This window comes from Triticum aestivum, chromosome 6B (genome assembly GCF_018294505.1).
Source record: "Triticum aestivum cultivar Chinese Spring chromosome 6B, IWGSC CS RefSeq v2.1, whole genome shotgun sequence".
Classification (NCBI taxonomy): domain Eukaryota; kingdom Viridiplantae; phylum Streptophyta; class Magnoliopsida; order Poales; family Poaceae; genus Triticum; species Triticum aestivum.
The window spans coordinates 638,688,958-638,707,566 of record NC_057810.1 but is presented as its reverse complement, the minus strand read 5'-3'; the positions used below and the strand labels follow the sequence as shown (position 1 = coordinate 638,707,566).

At 40.9% G+C, this 18,609-nt stretch overlaps 2 protein-coding genes and 1 pseudogene across 2 annotated transcripts; 2 read left to right on the top strand and 1 right to left on the bottom strand.

The window, feature by feature from the left end:
• Positions 1 to 604: 604 nt before the first annotated feature.
• On the bottom strand, positions 605 to 743 carry LOC123140374 (uncharacterized; annotated as a pseudogene).
• Positions 744 to 1,696: 953 nt separating this feature from the next.
• LOC123134636 (uncharacterized) lies at positions 1,697 to 2,026 on the top strand. Its single transcript, XM_044553849.1, has one exon. It carries the CDS (start codon positions 1,697 to 1,699, stop codon positions 2,024 to 2,026), a length of 330 nt encoding a protein of 109 aa, XP_044409784.1.
• Positions 2,027 to 11,112: 9,086 nt separating this feature from the next.
• On the top strand, positions 11,113 to 11,882 carry LOC123134635 (uncharacterized). The gene is made up of 2 exons (XM_044553848.1): positions 11,113 to 11,691; positions 11,867 to 11,882. Exon 1 carries the CDS (start codon positions 11,266 to 11,268, stop codon positions 11,587 to 11,589), a length of 324 nt encoding a protein of 107 aa, XP_044409783.1. The 5' UTR covers positions 11,113 to 11,265; the 3' UTR covers positions 11,590 to 11,691; positions 11,867 to 11,882.
• Positions 11,883 to 18,609: the final 6,727 nt, after the last annotated feature.

Genomic DNA, 18,609 nt, shown 5'->3' with positions numbered 1-18,609 from the left:
CGAGACATAGATGCAAGGTTTTTGTCGGCTTGTGGAACATGAAGAACATCCTTTAGAACAAGATCACGTTTAAGATTAGGGGAATTAATAGATGCTTGACCAATATGACTAATATCCATACCTCCACCGCTTGCGGTGTGAATCTGATCATTGCCGTAGTACTTCTCCCTCATGGCAAGTATCTCAAGTTCGTTGGTGACGTGATCAGTGGCACCTGAATCAGCATACCAGATGGTACCATCTCCTCCTTGCTCCCGAATCGCAGCTGCAACAAGACGAGCATCAGGAACATAGTCCTCATCATAGCGGTGCCAACAATCCATGACCTCATGGCCTGCCTTTTTGCAGAGTTGACATCGAACACGTCCTTGAGAGGAGGATCCAGAGGGGACGTGGTTGTTGCTGTAGCCGCCCCCTCCAGAACGAGAGGAAGAAGAAGTGTTGTTGTAGCCACCTCCGTTTGGACGCGCCCCTTGGCCATTGCCACGGCCACGCCCGCCGCTGTTGTTCCCGCGGCCGCGCCCACGAGCAGACCCGCGACTTCGCGAGGCGGCGTTGGTGGAAGACTGCCGTATGTTGGTTCCGTGAAGAAGATGGAGGCGCGCATCAAAACTTAGCAGCTGTGTGTACAGCTCTTGGACGGTGACAGGCTCCACCCGTGCAGCAAGGGCCGACACGACCGGGTTGTAGTCGAGGTCGAGGCCGGCCAGAACCTGTGAAACAATTTCCCCATTTTGCATCGCCATGCCAGTGCACGCGATCTCATCTGTCAGCGATTTGATCTTGGCTAGGTACTCTGACATCGTCAAGTTTCCTTTTTTCAGATTGGTGAGCTCAATCCTTGTATTTATGGCTTGAGCTTGATTTTGGGCAGCAAACATGGCATGGATCGCTGCCCATACCTCTGCCGGCGTCTGAAGGGTGACCACCTGCGCAAGGATCTCGCGAGACAAGGAACCCATCAGAAAACCTTGAACTTGCTGCTGTTGTGCATACCAGAGGACGCGGGCGTAGTTCGCAATCTGCTCCTCTTTCCCACCATTGGTGATGGTGAGTGTTTCCGGCGGCGCTTGGCTCTCCGGATCAAGGTGGTGGCCCATCTGCGCGCCCTTGATTTGGGGCAACACAATAGCCTTCCACATGAGGTAGTTTTGCCTCGTGAGCTTCTCCTGGGTTGGGGGTCCGATGGACATGGGATAGGACGAGCTGGAGGAGGAAGGGGCGAAGGTGGAGGTTGATGAAACGGATGTGGTAAGGGCACTCATGGTGCTGGATTGGGTGGAGGCGGAGGTCATGGCGAAAGTGGCGATGGGGTTCAGAAGTTTACGATGGGGTAGAACTAGATGCGATCCTCTTTCGATCTCTGGGAAGAAGATGCTCTGATTACCATGTAAAATAACTTGGGAAGCATAGAACCCTTTTCTCGGGCCGTAGTTTTATTTATATAGATGATGCCGTGGCTTACAAGTAGATCGATCAAGAGTTTGATCGAGAGTTTACAGAGAAGGTCGGTAACGAGGGGAAGAAACAGAAGAAGAGATAGAACAGGTTTCCAGGAGTCTAAACTTCTAGTCCTATCCTATTACAAAGTATTTCAACAAGGCACCCATCCAAATCTTTTCTTCCACTCCTACCAGCACCACGCCAAGCAAGTGTATACGACAAGAAAGGTTCTTGAATTGGTTCTTCTGTGAAGATGGTGGCGCCCATGGTGATCGCGGCGGCGGGGCTCAGGATGCTGGCGGGAGTGGCGACGGCGAACCGAACGACGGGCGACGGGCTGCCGGTGGCGTCCAAATGGGACGTGCGGGCCCGTTGCTCCACGTGCAGAGGCACCGGCTGGGAGGAATGCCTCTGCAGCCGTTGGTCCGACGGCGACCTCGGCTGCAGGACGTGCTCTGGCTCCGGCCGCAAGCGGTGCCGCAGTTGCGGAGGCTCTGGCATCGGCCGGCAGCTTCCGGCGCGACTCATCGTCCAGCAGCAGAAGCTGCCGACCGCGCATGGGCGCCGCGGAGACTACAACTGATGTTCATAAGTCTCCCGAAGGGAATCAGAGGTGCAATTAGGCACAACATAACTCATTTTTTTAGATGGAAGCAATGCCCCCGGCCTCTGCATCATGATGATGCATGCAACTATTTTATTAAAAATCCATGAAGTATCGTCATAATAGTCTTACAGCTCGCAAACGGAGCGTAGAAAAGTGAAAAAGGAAAATTACATGCTGACAAAGGCAACCGATACGGTAATATGAAGGATAAGCTCCCTAGACTCCTATCATGTTATGCGAGCGCCGCCCGAACCGGTTGAATATAGCCTGAGCTATCATCTTTCATTGGTTGCACACAGTAACCAAAGGCTCCTTGAAGTTCATAGAAATGAGTAAGGACCACGTACGGATCCAAGCTGTAGCTCTAAAGATGACCTGCAAGAAAGTTAAAGTGCGTTGTCTGTTAAAAATCATATCATTCCTGCAGTTCCATATAGCCCATAATAGCGCACATATTCCAATCCGGATACGAGCCACAGTAATTTGTTCAACCCCAGTTAACCACGTCCCAAACAATGACGCAATATCGACTGGAGGATTAATATTGAAAGCTATATGAATCATTCTCCAAAGTAACTTGACAAGTGGGCATTCAAGAAATAAGTGTTGTATTGTTTTATCATGATCACAAAAAACAGCACCACGAACTTCCTACCCATCGCCTTTTGATTAAGTTGTCCTTTGTGAGTATCACTTGCTTGTGGACGAACCACATAAAGATTTTAATACACAGAGGAACCTTAACCCTCCAAATGTGCACGATCTTGAGATTGGGCCAGAATTAGTCAAATCCATATAGTGATTTCACCGTAAAAATCCCATTCTTAGTTAACTTCCATTGTGTCGAATCCGGTTGGTCGGAGAGTTAAACTTCTGTCAGTCTCTGAACCAAATGCATCCAGGCAGTCCATCTCTCACCAACTAACACACGTCGGAACTGAATGTTCAAGGGAATAGTTTGAAGGATTGTGCCTACGTAATCCTCCTTACGTTGCACAATATTATAAAGGGTGGGATATTGGACGGCCAGGGGCGTCTCTCCTGACCACGTATCCTCCCAAAATCATGTTGACATCCCATTGCCAACCAAGAATTTGACACTACGAAAGAACAACCCCTTCGTTCTCATAAGTCCCTTCCAGAATGGCGAGTCAGTCGGTCTCATGGTAACCTGGGCTAGTGTTTTCGAGTGTAAATATTTATTGCACGGGATTTGTGACCACATACCCTCCGGCTCTGTCTCTAGCATGTATAGCCATTTGCTCATAAGACATTTATTCTTAATTTCTAAGTTCTCAATACCAATACCCCCTTGGTCTTTAGATCAGCAAAGAATATCCCATTGCGCGAGACGATATTTCCTCTTGGCCTCATTAGACTACCATAAGAACCGAGATCTAAAGAAATCAAGTCGCTTCTGAACCCCTTTCGGAATTTCGAAGAACGAAAATAGAAACATCGACATACTAGTCAGTATCGAGTTAATCGGGACTAGCCGACCTCCATATGACATAAGCTTGCCCTTCCAGCAGCTAAGTTTTTTTTTCAATTCGTTCTTCAATACACTCCCATTCTTTATTGGATAACACATGAGTGTGTATGCACAACATAACACATGAGTGTGTATGCAACATGTTCATTACTGTGGATGTACACGTCTACTTCCAGACGTACTAGTTATGCACAAAAAAATGTTTAGAGCTCCTTTGATTCACATGAATTTTGTAGAAAGATAGAGGATTTAAATCCTTATGAATATTTTCATGCGTTGCAGTTTGATTCACATGATTGCAATTCTTTGGAACTTTTCCTTTGAATTCCATTGCATCCTATTTTGGAGGAAAATTTCCATCCACTCAAGCCGTTTCTTAAGAATTTCATCATTTTTCCTATGCTATGAAGCACTCCTTCATCCAAATTTATGTAGGTTTTCAATTCTACATAATTCAAGAGGACATGGCACTAGGCATACATTTTTTTATTCCGATGTTGAAAGAATCTTGTGAATCAAATAGAGCCTTAACTATACGGTCATCCACTCATAACTCGCGAGGTACACATCTACTAGTAATTTAAGTGGACGTACCTACAAATAGAGTCCCCTTCAAGCTTCGCCGATGCACCCTTGAATTTGCCACCCCTGACTGCTGCTTCGGTGGCAGTTGGCAGATGGAATCCCGGTGCCTTGGCTCCGGCTTGAGGTTTGGGTTAGGGGTATTTAGTCCCCGCAAGGGCGACATTTAGGCAAATGGCAGTGCTTCATCTTCGAGCTAGTCTTTCAGTCTCTGATCATCCTCAACTTCATCGTCAGGATTAAGTCGACGTAGTTCAGACATAGATTTTTGTCGTCTCCTTGGGGCGACGAGGTTAGGATTTCTCGTCATACTTGGACGACGTCGAGATCTGTTGTCACAGTTGCAGATTGATTCAATGCTTCAACAATGATGACTACGGATCTGGGGTGCCAGTCCTACGGACATGTGCACGGAGACTTCCGGCTATCGTCCACAAGGTTGCGCCGGCTCTAGTAGGGGAGAGGCAACAACGGCTTGCTCTGTCAGCGGTAGTGGTCGTTTAGTGGTCCAGAGAGCAGAGCTCGGTGTAGTTTCTATTATGTTTTGGTTGCCTTGTACTTCTGGTGAGCTTCTATAATATATCTTTGTCCTTTTCGCAAAAAATTAGACCCTTACTGGTCCACGAGTTTATTTTGTGAGTGGTCGAGGTATTGAAGAACATTATGATATTAAATGTTCTCCACTTGTCTTAAAGCTAGAAATTTAGTCCAAATCGTGTGCATGTCATGTGTAACTTTAATTTATACATTAATTTGGCAATTGAGGGTGATCATCGATCCGCGAGACATTCTCTATTGAGAAAATTAATGTGTTTTCCGTACTTCAACTTATCACATATAGCTTTCATCGCTCAACTAATGTTTGATGTGATTTTATTCTAAACTACAAATACTACATAGCATTGCATAATGGAAGTAATGCATGGTCAAGCTCGGCTTCGATCCAAGTTGGCAATACACTGGCATATCATTGATAATGAATCTCTCTCCCCCTCCCGAGTTACAACTGTGAATGGGCCAAATCTACCGCTTTCTGTTCCTCCATGTCCATGATTGCAATCACTGCGACAACCATCATGGAGACACACTCCCCATTCTTGAGTGATGTTTCATATGACCATAGAGCGCATGACCCTAGGCTGAAATTTATGTCGTGTGATTAGCTCTATGCAAGATATACATCCATAGAAAGCATCAAAGCATGCGTAAGATGCGAGCTACGCGTGGGAGTGAAGTGATTGATAGTGGATTCACAAAACACGGAAATAGGAAAAGCATAAGACTAGATTGTCATGTCCTATTGCATCCTAGTATTACAAAGCTAAAGGAATTTGGATTGAGGAGTGTTTGATAGCATAGATAAAACAATAGAATTCTACTAAGAGATTTCAGTGCATGGAATTGTGATGGGTAACGTTGCATGAAAATCAATAAAATGACCATGTGATCCTAAAAAAGTAAGTCTCTAGTTTTCTCTAGACCACATTTATTCGATTTCTCAATGCTTCATTTTTTCCATGTTTACCTTATTAAATTTATTTTTATTATTTCCTTATCGTTTGTTTGTTTGCTACTTTATTTCATTTTTTTGGAAATTGCATGATTTTTATAAAATGTGTGAAACCTTTGTGACACGATTTAAAATGTGTGAGCATCTTCAAATATTACACAAATATTATGTCAAAAATATGTGAATATTTTTTAAATTTACTTGAAGATTTTTAAAACTTGACTTTTTTAAAACAATGTATGAGCACTTTTTAAAATGTACACATTTCTTTGAAAATATGCAAATACTTTTCTAAATTATGTGAACACTTTTGAAAAAACTATGTGAACTCTTTATAAAATTATATGCATATCTTTTAAGTGTGACCATATTTAAAAAAAATGTGAGATTTTTTTTTAAATTTACCTAAATATTTTTAATGAGTGAACAGTTTAATATTATGCAGACTTTATTTAATACAAGAATACTTTTCTTAGTTATATGATCTTTTTTGCATGAACATCTTTCAAAATCACATGAGCATTTTAATAAAAATGCACGAACACCTTTTATAATTCAATCAACATTTTAAAATATGTGGACATGTTTTTTTAACACCAAACCATAAGCATACATAAGAGCAACAAATGTCTTGGAGCGGAGACATGGAGTAGAGGAGAAGGGGGTGGAGTGTGGGACGGGAAAGGGGTTTCGATAGGAATTTTATGTGGGATCGGACTGTTCGATCTGACGTGACGGACATTTTAGACTACCCTATTTCTTCCCTCGATTAGAGGCGGGACTGGGGATACCTGATTGTCCGGAATATCCAGACAAACCCATTGGATGATAATTCCGGTCCAAACAAATAGGGTGAGAGGCAGAAGTCCGTTAGAGATGTCCTAATAAGTAAATCGAACTCTTGCCGTAATGTTACCCAACGAACGTCAGCTGGGAGGGGGTGGCAAGTGAACATCATTTGATGGCAGTTTTAGTTGTGAGGAAAGATCAAACTATGACAGTTTCACTTCTTCTTCGGTACAACCCCCCTAAACACATCGACGGTGGAGATCTGTTTATACCCCTTCATAATAAAGGGTATGATGGTCTTTCTTAAGTTGATGATGGTCTTTTTTTTGTCCGCTAGCATTTATACGATACCCAACCTACGCAGGACTGGGCCGGGCCCAATGGTGATGGTTGTAGTAATCGCGCCCTCTTCACTGGAAGTAAAAATTGAAAAGAAACCTAAAACAAGTGGAGGTACCTGGATTCGAGTCGCAGACCTCTTGCTGCAAGCGTGAGTGGCTCTCCAATTGACCCCGCTAATGACTGTGTTAACTAATGACCGTGAACTTAAAAGCAAACAGCAGGGAGCGCGCCTGTTCGCGTAAAAAGTCACAAAAGAAATGAACCGGCTAGGAATCTAACCACATATCTCTTGCAACAACCGCGAGTGGCATACCAATTAAGCTGACTAATGTTTGTGCAAAACGAGGAGCGCACATATTTAAGAACTAACACTAATGCAGAATTCTGAATAAATTTCAAACATTTGTTGGAAATTCTGAATAAATTTTTACAAATCAAATAATGTTTTAAAATCCAACAGTTTCAAAAATTTCATTTTTTTAGAAGCATGACATATTTCGAAAATTTTGAACAACATTTTTTAAAAGCATGAACATTTCAAAAAAAAAAGAAGAGATATGTTAGTTTAAAATGTTAAGAATATTCTTTTGAACAACATTTTCAATAATTTTAAGGAGATATGAGGAGCGTGCTAACTTAAGAAGTAACATTCTGAACAATTTTATGAACACAACTTGAACACTTGCTTTCTTTCTGGCTTATTATGTGGCAAATGTAACTTCGTGAAGTTTTAGGCCGTTTTTCATGTTTTTTAAAACCGGGCTTTATTCTGGTTTGTTTTCCTTTTTTATTTTCTTCCTTTGTTTCCCTTTTTATTTTTTTCCTGTTATTTCAAATGTGTGAACCTTTTCAAATAAAAAAATCATGAATTAGTTCTCAAAAATTTCAATCCTTTTCAATTTCTTGATCTTATTTTTCAACTTTTTTGGAAAACTTTCAACATGAATATTTTTTCAGCATCGATGAACTTATTTCAAATCTACAGACGCTTGGGCCGACCCAATAGGTGTGTGACCGGAGTGATGAGATCACCCATCAGGGTGGTGTCTGGTAGAAATTGAAATTTCCATTTTTACCATTTGTTTTTTATCTTGGTTAGCCAACCTAAAACTCAAAAATGTCAACCCAATACAACAAATGATATTTCGTTAACCAACTGATTTGGTTTGGTTTTTGGTTTATAATGAAAATGTTTTAGAGCACACGCACAAGCTACGACACAGCTACTAGTGCTTCCCTTGTGCCGTTCTCTAATATCCATGGCCACCTTTATCCTCTGAGGATACCTACACGATGTGGTACTAAACAAATAAAACGTTTGCCGCTGCATGCTCTGCCTGCCCGCAGTACTAGTAGTAGCCCTTGGGCCTTGCAATTAGGTGGACAACGAAACCTCGCAATAGCTTGGCTGGTTTAGCTCTTACATGGTGAACAAAGCATGCATTGGGCCCTTCGTATCTTGCATGGTTGGACACGCGTGCGATTGAGCCTTTGGTGTTGGGTGACACGCATGACTGCATGAGGGAGCATCGTACTGGATGCCTGGATTTCGGTTTTTTCTTTCAGTTATACGGTTTAATACCGAACCTGATTTGAATTCGGTTATTACAAAGAAAAAAAATCCAATTTTTGGACTCTTGAAATGATCCCATTTTTTCAAGCATGTGGGTAAGGTAGGCATACATGTTAGGTTTGAATTATTTTCGACACCATACGCAAGTTGTGACACGTCCAGCCATTTATTTGTCTTTTTCGACCGAGAAGACTCTGAAAAATGCAAAACTTGTCGAAAACCTAAGAAACTTGGCGTGGTGCCTTGAATTGTCATACAAGGGCATGCAAAAATTAGGGCCATTCTAGGATATTGGGAAGCAATGTGTTCTCAGGCGGACCCTTCTGTCCTACTCGGACACCATCCGTTGATTATGGTTTTTTTGGACATCCTAGAAATGAACCCAACTTTTGCAAGCAGGTGGGCATGCCCATGTTAGGCATCCATACTAGATTTGAACAATTTCTGACACCATATGAAATTCGCGTCACCTCCGGCCATTTATCAGCATTTTTTGACCAAGAAAACTCCAGAAAAGCAAAACTTTTCAAAACCTAGGCAAGTTGGACTGGTGCCTTGAATTGGTCATAAAAGGCCATGAAAAAATTAGGGCCAATTAAAGGTTATTGAGAAACAACATGCTCTTAGACTGACCTTTCTGGCCTACCTGGACACTCTCCATTGAGCATGGTCTATTTGGACATTCTTGAAATGACCCCAATTTTTTGAAGTAGGTTGGCATGCCCAAAGGTAGGCATCCATGTCAGGTTTGAACAATTTCCGACACCGTATGAAGTTGCGACACATCCAGTCATTTATCAATATTTTTTGAGCGAGAAAACACCAGAAAATGCAAAACTTTTTGAAAAGTCAAGAAACTTGGCATGGTGCCTTGAATTGGTCACACAAGCCATTAAGAAAGCTGGGGCCATTTCAGGATGTTCAGAAAAAATGTGCTCGTGGCCTATCCAGACACCCTCCATTAAACATTATGTTTTTGGGACATTCTTGTAACTATCTCAACTTTTGCTAGCAGGTGGGCATACCCATGGTTTGCATCCATGCTAGGTTTGAAGGGAAAAAGTATTTAAAATCATAATTAAAAATAGTTACTTAAAACTGTCATACTGGTGAATTATTTTCTGTTTTTTGCGAGCGTCAATGCGCCAGCCCAGTCGGCCAGCCTCCTGTGTGTGTTGCCTTCTATCTGACGCTACTCTTGAAACATATGGAATTTCCTAACTGACACTCGTCGCATGAAGTTATCAACCAAACGGATAGAACGAGCGAAGCAAATAACGTTATGGTCTCGCCTATTGAGCATCCTTAGTGACCACTGAACCTTCAATATTTCAAATATTTTTAAAATCAATCTTCAGAATTTAAAAAATACTCATATTTATTAATCAATGTTCAAAAATTCAGAACATGTTCATAATTTCAAAAAAAATGTACATGTCTTCAATTTTTGTTTGTTATCTCTCAAAGAAAAAGTCAAGAATTTCAGAAAATGTACGTGTTTTCCAGAAATTGTTTATGTGTTTATTCAAAATTTTCACAACTGTTAGAGAAATGATTGGGATTTCAGATGTATTATAATTTGCTTGGAATTTCAATCAATGTTCCCGTTTTCATTTTTTTCAAACATTTCAAAAAATGATGATCTTATGCTTCTGTAACAAAAATTGTTCGCAATTACAAAAATCTTTGTTGTTTTTCCATTTATTTTCTGGAGTTGCAAAAATTGTTCATGTTCCAAAAATTGTTTGTGTTCCCATAATTTGGAATTAGAAAAATGTTGCGGTTTTAAAAAATATTTGCGTTTCAAAGCTGTTCATGATTTTTAAAAAATGTTTCAGTTTATTATATATTTGTTCAAAAATCTGAAAAGTGTTTGGGATTCACACAAAAATCACGTTTTGTTTTCAAAAAAATATATTTTGCGTTGGAAGTTTTAAAAATATTCTCCATGATATTATTATTAAGGCTTCGCTCTGCCATGAAGTCAAAAATGCTGTCTAGGCGAGCTGGTTGTAGCACGTTTGAAGAATTCTGGAGGGCTTGAGTTCGAACTCTTGCCGTCGTAGTTTTATTTTTGAAGCGCTGAAGCGCTGCTATACGCTACCTTAATGGGCCGGCCCAATCGGTGGACTCCTGTATGTATACGTCCAGCGGGGGGTTGTACGACTTGTGAAATTACTATATTACCTTTTATACGTAGGGGGTTGTACCTAAGCGGGTCTCGTTTCACTTTTTAAACGAAAATTGCCTTCTCGGGAAGAAACTGCCATGTTGCTTAGAGAAAATGCCACCCCTCATCACTTCCTCACAACTAAAACTGCCACAAAATCGTTCGCATATGCCATCCTCCCCGGCGAACATTCGCCAGCTAACAGGGTCCAAATCTTGCAAGTAATGTAGAGAATCGTCTCCAAGTCTTCGGCCAGTTACATGATCCAGATCGTTAACGGAGCTCATAAGAATGCAGAGGACAAATCCTGTGCCTAGTTCCGAATTCGTCTCGTAGCGTGGAAAAGGCAAAGGAACTTGCAAGGGGAGAGTAAACACACGTGCAGCGAAGCAGCTCGCAGCACACACGAAACAGAAATTGAAAGGCCCAAGCATAGCGGAGTAGCCGACGGATGCAGACCAAGCAGGCAAGCAAAGGTAACGAGGCGGGCACGCCTTCCCTTCCTCGCCTCCGCTACCCTCCAAACAGCTGAAGAAACTATCCCAACACCCACCTTCCTAGTTCCTACAACCCCCGAAAAAATCCTATAAATCGACGCACCCCGTCCACAAAAACAACAGACTGCGACAACCTCCTCGCCACACACACCCATCCAAATCTCTTCTTCCACTCCTTACCAGCAACAGGCAAGTGCATACGGTAAGGAAGCAACAGGTACAACAGCTCCGGAGATTCTTGGATTGGTTCTTCTGTGAAGATGGTGGCGCCCATGGTGATCGCGTCGGCGGGGCTCCGGATGCTGGCGGGCGTTGCGATGGCGAACCGGGGAGACGGGCTGCCGGCGGCGTCCAGGTGGGACGCGCGGCCCCGTTGCTCCACGTGCAGCGGCACCGGCCGGGAGGAGTGCCTCTGCAGCCGTTGGTCCGACGGCGACGTCGGCTGCGGGACGTGCTCTGGGTCTGGCCGCAAGCGGTGCCGCAGCTGCGGAGGCTCTGGCACCGGTCGGCCGCTCCCGGCGCGACTCATCGTCCAGGAGCAGAAGCTGCCAACCCCGCCCGGGCGACGCGGAGACTACAACTGATATTCGTCGGCAGGTTTCCCAGAGGAAATCAGTTGTGCAATTAGGCAGAACTGAACTAACGCACGAGTGTATATGCAACATGTTCACTCCTTCTCACAAAAGGTTATAGAACTTGCATTTTATTCCATACTTGCATATGGCATATGGCATGCACATATGGTTATAGAACTTGCATTTTATTCCAAATCATGTGCATGCCATATGCAACTCTAATTTATACATTAATTTGGCAATTGAGGACGATTATTGATCCATGTGCCCGTTTTCCGTATTTCAGTTTACCACGTATAGCTTTCATCTACGGAAATGTTAACGCCCACACATGTGAGCGTTTGCACATCGCCCACACGCCTTCGTCACCACTCATTTTGCCACGTATGAATAGATGACATCAGCAGAATTTTTTTTGGTTTTCGGCTTAAAAATGTTGTATCTCCTAAATAAAAAAGCGAACTGAAAATCCGTTTTCACCATTAAATCCGTCTCGACGAGATCTTCAAAACTAGACCACATGTTGATATGTTTTGACGATTTTTTCTTTTGCCAGAAGTTGCCACAATGTTTACACTGCAGTTGCCATAGGGCTTAAACTAAAGTTGCCATGTGGCAATTTTAGTTTGTAGATCATGGCAATTTTACTATTTTGATGATGGCAACTCCAGTACTATGATCATGAAAATTATTTTTTATATGAACCATGGCAATTTTACGTGGATGTATCATGGCAATTTTAGTTTATGGTTCATGGCAAGTCTAGTTTCTTAATTTTCCGTTTTATAAATGTCAAAATTTACTTTTAAATGTAGAAGAAAATAGCTGAAACATATCATGGCAACTTCAGTGCAAACATCATGGCAATTCATATGCAATAGACATGGCAACTTTTAAGCCAAATTTTTTTTTTGTCAAAACATATCAACATGGGATCTAGTTTCGAAGATCTCATCACGAGGAATTTAATGGTGAAAACGGATTTTCAATCGGATTTTTCGTTTAAGAGATAAAACATTTTAAAAACTGAAAATCCAAAAAGATTCCTGCATGCATGCATGCGATGACGTGACAATCTGTTTACATTAGAGACGTGTGGTGCGTCTCCCTTCCTGCCACACGTGTGGCAGTTAGCACGACCATTCATCTAATATTTGGTGCGATGTTATTCTAAACTACCAGTACTAGGTAGCTTTGCATAGTGGCAGTAGTCCTTGGTCAAACTCGGTTTCAATCTTGTATGCCATATTTTACGAGCATATCATCAATCCAAGGTGACAATATGCATATCATCCTCTACAACACTATGTTCTTTAGTTTTAAAGAGCCCACATTCAATTGAGGTCTTCAATTAAAATCGGGTCATCCGATTTTGACCGGATCAAAAATTTCTCACTGTTGTCTTATTCAATTCTTTTATACTATAAACCATGCTTTCTAATTTTAAAGTCTCACAATTAATTGAGGTGTTGAATTTTGAATTGGGTCACCCAATTTTGATCGGGTCAACAATTTCTGAAAGAGCTCTCCATTTGAAAGTGCAACTATCCCTGGGTGGTTTTGGTAATGATAAACAACATATAGCTCATTGAACTAATGCTATTTCAAGATAAATATTTCAGAAAAGTTCAATGATTGGCATGGCATGGATTAGGAATGTGGACCCCTCAAAATGCTAAGGATAAAGGATTGGCTCAAGCTCTAAAGTTCAAGACTCTACATTTTTTATTTCAGTGATCCAATATCACATTGAGTCCATAGGAAAGCCAATACTATTAAAAGGGGATGAGGTGTTGCTTAATGGCTTGCTTGCTCAAAGTGCTTAGTGATATGCTCCAAGGCCCTCAACCACTTTTTCATATCCACATATGTCCCTGCTACCTCTTGAGCACTGCGTTGGATTTCTCCGAAGAGGAGAGGATGATGCAGTAAAGTAGCGTAAGTATTTCCCTCAGTTTTTGAGAACCAAGGTATCAATCCAGTAGGAGATCACGCACGAGTCCCTTGTACCTACACAAAACGATAGCTACTCGCAACCAACGCGATTAGGGGTTGTCAATCCCTTCACGGTCACTTACGAGGTTGAGATCCAATAGAGATGATAAATAATATTTTTGGTATTTTTGATATAGAGATGTAAAGTAAAAAGTAAAAGGCAAAGTAAAAACAAAGCAAGTAATAAAGTAATGGAGATTGATATGATGAGAATAGACCGTGGGGCCATAGGTTTCACTAGTGGCTTCTCTCAAGAGCATAAATATTCTATGGTGGGTGAACAAATTACTGTTGAGCAATTGATAAAAAAACAAATAATTATGATGTTATCTAGGTATGATCATGTGTATAGGAATCACGTCCGAGACAAGTAGATCGAAACGATTCTACATCTACTACTATTACTCCATTCATCGACCGCTATCCATCATGCATCTAGAGTATTAAGTTAAAAACAGAGTAACGCCTTAAGCAAGATGACATGATGTAGAGGGATAAACTCATGCAATATGATAAAAACCCCATCTTGTTATCCTCGATGGCAACAATACAATATGTGCCTTGCTGCCCCTGCTGTCACTGGGTAAGGACACCGCAAGATTGAACCCAAAGCTAAACACTTCTCCCATTGCAGGAACTACCAATCTAGTTGACCAAACCAAACGGATAATTCGAAGAGACTTGCAAAGATAACTCAATCATACATAAAAGAATTCAGAGAAGATTCAAATATTATTCATAGATAAGCTGGATCATAAACCCACAATTCATCGATCTCAACAAACACACCGCAAAAAGAAGATTACATCGAATAGATCTCCACAAGAGAGGGGGAGAACATTGTATTGAGATCCAAAAAGAGAGAATAAGCCATCTAGCTACTAGCTATGGACCCGAATGTCTGAAGTAAACTACCCACACTTCATCGGAGAGGCTATGGTGTTGATGTAGAAGCCCTCCGTGGTAGATGCCCCCTCCGGCGGAGCTCCGGAACAGGCCCCAAGATGGGATCTCGTGGATACAGAAAGTTGCGGCGGTGGAATTAGGTTTTTTTGCTCTGTATTTGATCTAACGGTGGTACGTAGGTATATATAGGAGGAAGGAGTACGTCGATGGAGCAACATGGGGCCCACGAGGCAGGGGGCGCGCCCCCCACCCTCGTGACCTCCTCGGTTGTTCCTTGGAGCAGGGTCCAAGTCTCCTGGATCACGTTCGGTGATAAAATCACGTTCCCGAAGGTTTCATTCCGTTTGGACTCCATTTGATATTATGTTTCTCCGAAATACTGAAATAGGCAAAAAACAGCAATTCTGGGCTGGGCCTCCGGTTAATAGGTTAGTCCCAAAAATAATATAAAAGTGGAAAATAAAGCCCAATATAGTCCAAAATAGTAGATAAAGTAGCATGGAGCAATCAAAAATTATAGATACGTTGGAGACGTATCAAGCATCCCCAAGCTTAATTCCTGCTCGTCCTCAAGTAGGTAAATGATAAAAAAGAATTTTTGATGCAGAGTGATACTTTGGCATAATTTCAATGTAAATCTTCTTAATTGTGGTATGAATATTCAGATCCGAAAGATTCAAGACAAAAGTTCATATTGACATAAAAGTAATAATACTTCAAGCATACTAATCAAAGCAATCATGTCTTCTCAAAATAGCATGGTTAAAGAAAGTTATCCCTACAAAATCATATAGTCTGGCTATGCTCTATCTTCATCACACAAAGTATTTAATCATGCACAACCCCGATGACGAGCCAAGCAATTGTTTCATACTTTAATAATCTCAAACTTTTTCAACTTTCACGCAATACATGAGCGTGAGCTATGGACATAGCACTATAGGTGGAATAGAATAGTGGTTGTGGAGAATACAAAAAAGGAGAAGATAGTCTCACATCAACTAGGCGTATCAATGGGCTATAGAGATGCCCATCAATAGATATTGATGTGAGTGAGTAGGGATTGCCATGCAACGGATGCACTAGAGCTATAAGTATATGAAAGCTCAACAAAAGAAACTAAGTGGGTGTGCATCCTACTTGCTTGCTCACGAAGACCTAGGGCACTTTTGAGGAAGCCCATCATTTGAATATACAAGCCAAGTTCCATAATGAAAAATTCCCACTAGTATATGAAAGTGACAACATATGAGACTCTCTATCATGAAGATCATGGTGCTACTTTGAAGCACAAGTTTGGTAAAAGGATAGTAGCATTGTCCCTTCTCTCTTTTTCTCTCATTTTTTAATTTTTTATTATTTTGGTGGGCTTCTTTGGCCTCTTTTTTTTGGGGGGGGCCTTCTTTGGCCTCTTTTATTTTTCATAAAGTCCGGAGTCTCATCCCGACTTATGGGGGAATCATAGTCTCCATCATCCTTTCCTCAGTGGGACAATGCTCTAATAATGATGATCATCACACTTTTATTTTTTTCTTACAACTCAACAATTACAACTCGATACTAGAACAAAATATGACTCTATATGAATGCCTCCGGCGGTGTACCGGGATATGCAATGAATCAAGAGTGACATGTATGAAAGAATTATGAATGGTGGCTTTGCCACAAATACAATGTCAACTACATGTTCATGCAAAAAGCAATATGACAAAAGTAATATGTGTCATACGAACGGAACGGTGGAAAGTTGCATGGCAATATATCTCGGAATGGCTATGGAAATGCCATGATAGGTAGGTATGGTGGCTATTTTGAGGAAGGTATATGGTGGGTGTATGATACCAGCAAAAAGTGCGCGGTATTAGAGAGGCTAGCAATGGTGGAAGGGTGAGAGTGCGTATAATCCATGGACTCAACATTAATCAAAAGAACTCATGCACTTGTTGCAAAAATTTAGAAGTCATCAAAAACCAAAGCACTAAACGCATACTCCTAGGGGGATAGATTGGTAGGAAAAGACCATCGCTCGTCCCCGACTGCCACTCATAAGGAAGACAATCAATAAATAAAATTGTGCTCCGACTTCATCACAAAGCGGTTCACCATACGTGCATGCTACGGGAATCACAAACTTCAACACAAGCATTCTTTAAATTCATAATCACCCCAACTAGCATTGCTTTGATATTATCACCTCCATATCTCAAAACAATTATCAAGCATCAAACTTATCTTAGTATTCAACACACTCAAAAGAAAGTTTCACATATCTTGAATACCAAGTATATTATCTTTAAGCAAATTACCATGCTATTAACAACTCTCAAAATAATCTAAGTGAAGCATGAGAGATCAATAGTTTCTTTAAAACAAATCCACCACCGTGCTCTAAAAGATCTAAGTGAAGTACTAGAGCAAAAATTATTACGCTCAAAAGATATAAGTGAAGCACTATGAGCAAAACTATCAAGCTCAAAAGATATAAGTGAAGCACATAGAGTATTCTAGCAAATTCCAAATCATGTATGGCTCTCTCAAAAGGTGTGTACAGCAAGGATGATTGTGGTAAACTAACAAGCAAAGATGCAAATAATACAAGACGCTCCAAGCAAAACACATAACATGTGGTGAATAAAAATATAGCTCCAAGTAAATTACCGATGGAAGTAGACGAAAGAGGGGATGCCTTCCGGGGCATCCCCAAGCTTTGACTTTTTGGTGTCCTTGGATTATCTTGGGGGTGCCATGGGCATCCCCAAGCTTAGGCTCTTGCCACTCTTTGTTCCATAATCCATCAAAAGAATTCACCCAAAACTTGAAAACTTCACAACACAAAACTCAATAGAAATCTCGTGAGCTCCGTTAGTGAAAGAAAAAAAAAGACTACTTTAAGGTACTGTAATGAACTCATTCTTTATTTATATTGGTGTTAAACCTACTGTATTCCAACTTCCTTATGGTTTATAAACTAATTTATTAGCCATAGATGCATTGAAATAAGCAAACAACACACGAAAAACAGAATCTGTCAAAAACATAACAGTCTGTAGCAATCTGTAACTAACGCAAACTTCTGGAACTCTAAAAATTCTACCAAAATAGGACGTACTGGAAAATTTGTTTATTGATCAGAAGAAAAAAGAATCAATGCAAAAGTACATTTATGTGATTTATTGAATTGTTTCTCGTGAGCGCAAAGTTTCTGTTTTTCAGCAGAATCAAATCAACTATCATCGTAGCTTATCCTATAGGTTCTACTTGGCACAAACACTAATTAAAACATAAAAACACATCTAAATAGAAAGTAGAAACAAAATTTAACACTAAACAGGAACAAAAACAAAAAATAAAAAATAAAATTGGGTTGCCTCCCAACAAGCGCTATCGTTTAACGCCCCTAGCTAGGCATAAAAACAAGGATAGATCTAGGTTTTGCCATCTTTGGTACGCAATCCATAAGTGGCTCTCATGATAGATTCATATGGTAATTTTATTTTCTTTCTAGGGAAGTGTTCCATACCGTTTCTCAAGGGAAATTGGAATCTAATATTCCCTTCCTTCATATCAATAATCGCACCAATCGTTCTAAGGATAGGTCTACCAAGAATAATAGGACATGAAGGATTGCAATCTATATCAAGAACGATAAAATCTACGCGCACATAATTCCTATTTGCAACAATAAGAACATCATTAGTTCTTCCCATAGGCTTTTTAATAGTGGAATCCGCAAGATGCAAGTTTAGAGAGCAATCTTCAAAGTTACGGAAATCTAGTAAATCACACAAAGTTTTGGGAATAGTGGAGACACTAGCACCCAAATCATACAAAGCATGAAACTCATAATCTTTAATTTTAATTTTGATAGTAGGTTCCCACTCATCATAGAGTTTTCTAGGGATAGAAACTTTCAACTCAAGTTTTTCTTCATAAGATTGCATCAAGGCATCAAGAATGTGTTCGATAAAGGCCTTATTTTGACTATAAGCATGAGGAGAATCTAGCACGGATTGCAACAAGGAAATATAACCAATCAAAGAGCAATTTTCATAATTAAATTCCTTGAGATCCAAAATAGTGGGTTTAGCAACATCTAGGTTTTTATTTTTTTCAATCCCACTTTCATCA

Excerpts from the sequence above, each read along its gene's own strand:
- LOC123134635 (XM_044553848.1), top strand. The coding sequence starts at position 11,266 with ATGGTGGCGCCCATGGTGATCGCGTCGGCGGGGCTCCGGATGCTGGCG.
- LOC123134636 (XM_044553849.1), top strand. The coding sequence starts at position 1,697 with ATGGTGGCGCCCATGGTGATCGCGGCGGCGGGGCTCAGGATGCTGGCG.